Here is a 3,385-nt window from a genome sequence, read left to right on the forward strand (position 1 = left end):
ACACCGTCTCCATGGACGTGCGTGCGTGTGCGTATCGGCTGAGTCTTCTGCGCGTCACCGTCCCGTCCGTATGCGTTGAGCGCTACTCGTCGCGCACATAATATTGTTATTATTATTATTATTGTTGTTGTTGTTGTTGTTGTGGCGCGGCTGTTGATAAAACCGAGTGAAAAAATTGGAAAAGAAACGACCCGAAGAAATCCCTCGGTTTCGTAATAACCATTATAATTATTATTAGTGTCGCTACCGGAGTACCCCCGACGACCGTGTAATCGGGTAGAGCTGTGTGTGCGTTCCCGACTTTCCGAGGCATTTTACATTCGTTTCCTGGACGCCGAGCGGTGCGCGCGCCAGTCGAAAAAACCGTGCGATCACGCCGCACCGCCGACAGGTTTGAGGAGACACTTTTGTGTCGAACGAAAATGGATTCGTTGCGAGAGCAGGTGATGATCAACCAATTCGTGCTGGCCGCCGGATGCGCCAGAGACCAGGCCAAGCAGTTGCTGCAGGCCGCCCATTGGCAGTTCGAGGTAAGCCGCGGTTCGCGTTATGATATTTTACTGCATTATGATTCCGTCCGCGGCCTTTGTCGCCCGTCAATAAGTACAACGGGGTTGTTCCTGCGACGTCGTTCGTCCCGTTCCCATCGTTCTCGGCGTCGTCGACGACGACAGACACCGTCGATCGATGTAAATCAAAAATATGTTGATTCTAGTTCTTCGCCAAACTCAAGCCTTACCCACCTGGGTGATATCGTAGTGGCTTTCATGGTTGTTGTACCCCGTGACCTTGAACTCTAAATGACTGCCGAGTGACCATCTCCATAATAAATTTCTTTTTCTTCGCGTCCCTGCTACATTTTCCATTCTTCTCGGTGTCAACGCCGGTCCAGCCCGATACGGTGGTCGAAAATTTGATACTGTGTACAAACCGATATTGTCATATCTCCACCGTAACCTTGTCCTATAATGCTATCAAATCCTTCCATTGTACAATAATTCATAACGTTGGTAGGTACCTTCCTATATCAACATTGATTTTGAATTTTTAGCCTTGCTAAATTAGAAAAATACTTCACATTCATTTGTGTACCTATATTATCTTTATTAATGTTTTCATGAAATGCGATGACGTACATTTATGCGTATTAAGCAGTTTAATGATTTGTTTATGCTTGTTAGACATTTGTCTCTTTCATTTTTATTTGCTTCAACCATCAATTTGTTATATTATAATGCTGTCAATCGGTGGTCAACTTAACTTGCTCGATGCGACATTCGATAATTTGTTCAGTATGAGCAAACAAATATAATTTTATCTACTCCCGTAACCTTGTCCTCTAAATTTGTTGAATCATTCAATTTTATGACAATTAATGAACCTAAGACTGTTTAAAATTTTCTTAATGAGACAAAAAAAATTGTACCCACTTATTCATTGTGTATTTATATGTGTTTTGAATGTTTACGCTAAATTTGATGACGTCAAAATATTTTATTATTGACATTAAAGTTATCAACAATTTTAATAAAACATCTGCAATCTTTTAAAAAGCCTTAAAAATATTTCGGTTAGATATCAATTCTTATAATACGACCTATGACAACTAGGTTAACAACCTAACCTACCAAATATTTATCTATTCTAGAGTTATGTTGTACAGAATTTAAAGGTACAGTATTATTGACCTTTATTGACTACGTAGGTAAACATCATATAATATAATCAAGGATATAATCTAAGAAACCAGAAGAGCTCATAATTTTAACAATCATAACAAATACAAAATGGTCTTAGGTTCTATTGATAAAATAAATACCTACTATACTATTTACATTATTTATTGTTTAGATTAGTTTATGTTTACATGTTAACGATAAAACGGTTTAAGTACCATAGATTCTTACATTCTTGCAGGTGTAAGCACATTGGATATATATACAAATATCAATGAATCTAAAACCATTTTAACGCCATCATGTAAGCGTAATAAATGTTATTATTCTTTTAAGACAATTTGACTACCTTGAATATTTTGTTATTTCAGACTGCACTGAGCATATTTTTTCAAGATTCTTCTGTATCAAGTTGCAGTCAAAATTCAGCACAGTTTGGATTTGGACAAGTGAGTTGTTTCTATAGAAAATTAACATCAGCATTTTAATATTTGCATTATTTTTTCAGATGACACCGTGTAATACTCCTGCTACGCCACCCAATTTCCCTGACACTCTGATTGCCTTTTCACGTATGACAACTTCATCTGAAAATTCAAAATTGGGATCATCACCGAGTGAGTATAATTATAGAAAAATGTCTCAGAGCAGTAGAGCACCCTATACAATGTGATAAAAATGTAAATTAAATTTATGTTTATGATTACATATGTTCTTGATTCTCCATGTTTGGCTTTGAACTGTATTATCACCAAATTTCTGAAAGGTACTCTTGATGCCCTGATTTATTAGCCTCTGTCTCTTGCCGTGTTCCCTTACAACAAACAATCACTATTTTATATTCAGACTCATCTCCTCACTTCTTATGGACATACTTTCCTGCCTCTCTACAGAACGTTACGCCGGCTTAACCCGACTTAGTTTTGTGCCTATTCATTTTTCTATTACATTTACTTATGTATTTCATTGTTAACTAATGTGTAATCAATGCACCTTGGGTTTTTTTTTTTTAATGCTTAAATGTTGCTTTTTATTGTTAAAAATGTGATTCAATAATTTATAAATCTAAAAAGCTAATTTTTGTTTTGCATTTTAAGGTAATTTTGAATTATTCTTTACTTATCGAGAGACAATCATGATTTTATTATATTACCTGTGCACAAATGCATAATATAATAAACTAGTATGAAAATGATTAACTGTTGTTTGAATCTTAATGAATTTTAATTTTAGCTTAATTAAAATAATAAATAAACTAATTTATTTTTAAATTGAGTTCCCTCAATATTATTATCCAATTCAATTGTTCATCATTAATCCAATATATTGAAACTAAAACTTTCAAAGTTTTTTTTATATATTTATAAAATTAAGTTATGAATAAAAAATAATAAGTTATTATCCACATTATTTTTTTTCTTTGTAAACATTAATTACATATAATTAATTACTCGTGTGTTAAATAATAATTAAAATACTTAATACAAATTATTTGCATTGTATGTTCTAGGTATGTCTGTTTCTCCTCAAAATAGGACCTCATTAGAAAACAGTCAATCCAAAAGGCACCCATATGCACGTTTAGCGCCAAACACAGTTTCAAACAATACATAGGGAACAATCATGTACATTTGTTACTTTTAATATAAACTTAGCCATATTATTGTTTTAGTGTCCACTAATGACACATGCTTTTTGTAACTTTTACT

The 3,385-nt window shown here is 34.2% G+C and overlaps 2 protein-coding genes across 2 annotated transcripts in view; one reads left to right on the forward strand and one right to left on the reverse strand.

The window, feature by feature from the left end:
- Tcf21 (transcription factor 21) overlaps positions 1 to 2,264 on the reverse strand; it is a 57,578-nt gene extending 55,314 nt beyond the window's left edge. The window contains exon 1 of the mRNA XM_029486032.1: positions 2,026 to 2,264. The gene's annotated coding sequence lies outside the window, so the exon portion shown is untranslated. The remainder of the gene's footprint in view (positions 1 to 2,025) is intronic.
- LOC100167505 (UBA-like domain-containing protein 2-B) overlaps positions 69 to 3,385 on the forward strand; it is a gene marked incomplete in the record, with an annotated part of 4,195 nt that continues 878 nt past the window's right edge. The window contains 4 exon segments of the mRNA NM_001293403.1: positions 69 to 530; positions 2,048 to 2,125; positions 2,185 to 2,293; positions 3,187 to 3,385. Of these exon segments, the coding sequence (NP_001280332.1) occupies positions 423 to 530; positions 2,048 to 2,125; positions 2,185 to 2,293; positions 3,187 to 3,290 (399 nt within the window).

Source organism: Acyrthosiphon pisum, chromosome A1 (genome assembly GCF_005508785.2).
Source record: "Acyrthosiphon pisum isolate AL4f chromosome A1, pea_aphid_22Mar2018_4r6ur, whole genome shotgun sequence".
Classification (NCBI taxonomy): domain Eukaryota; kingdom Metazoa; phylum Arthropoda; class Insecta; order Hemiptera; family Aphididae; genus Acyrthosiphon; species Acyrthosiphon pisum.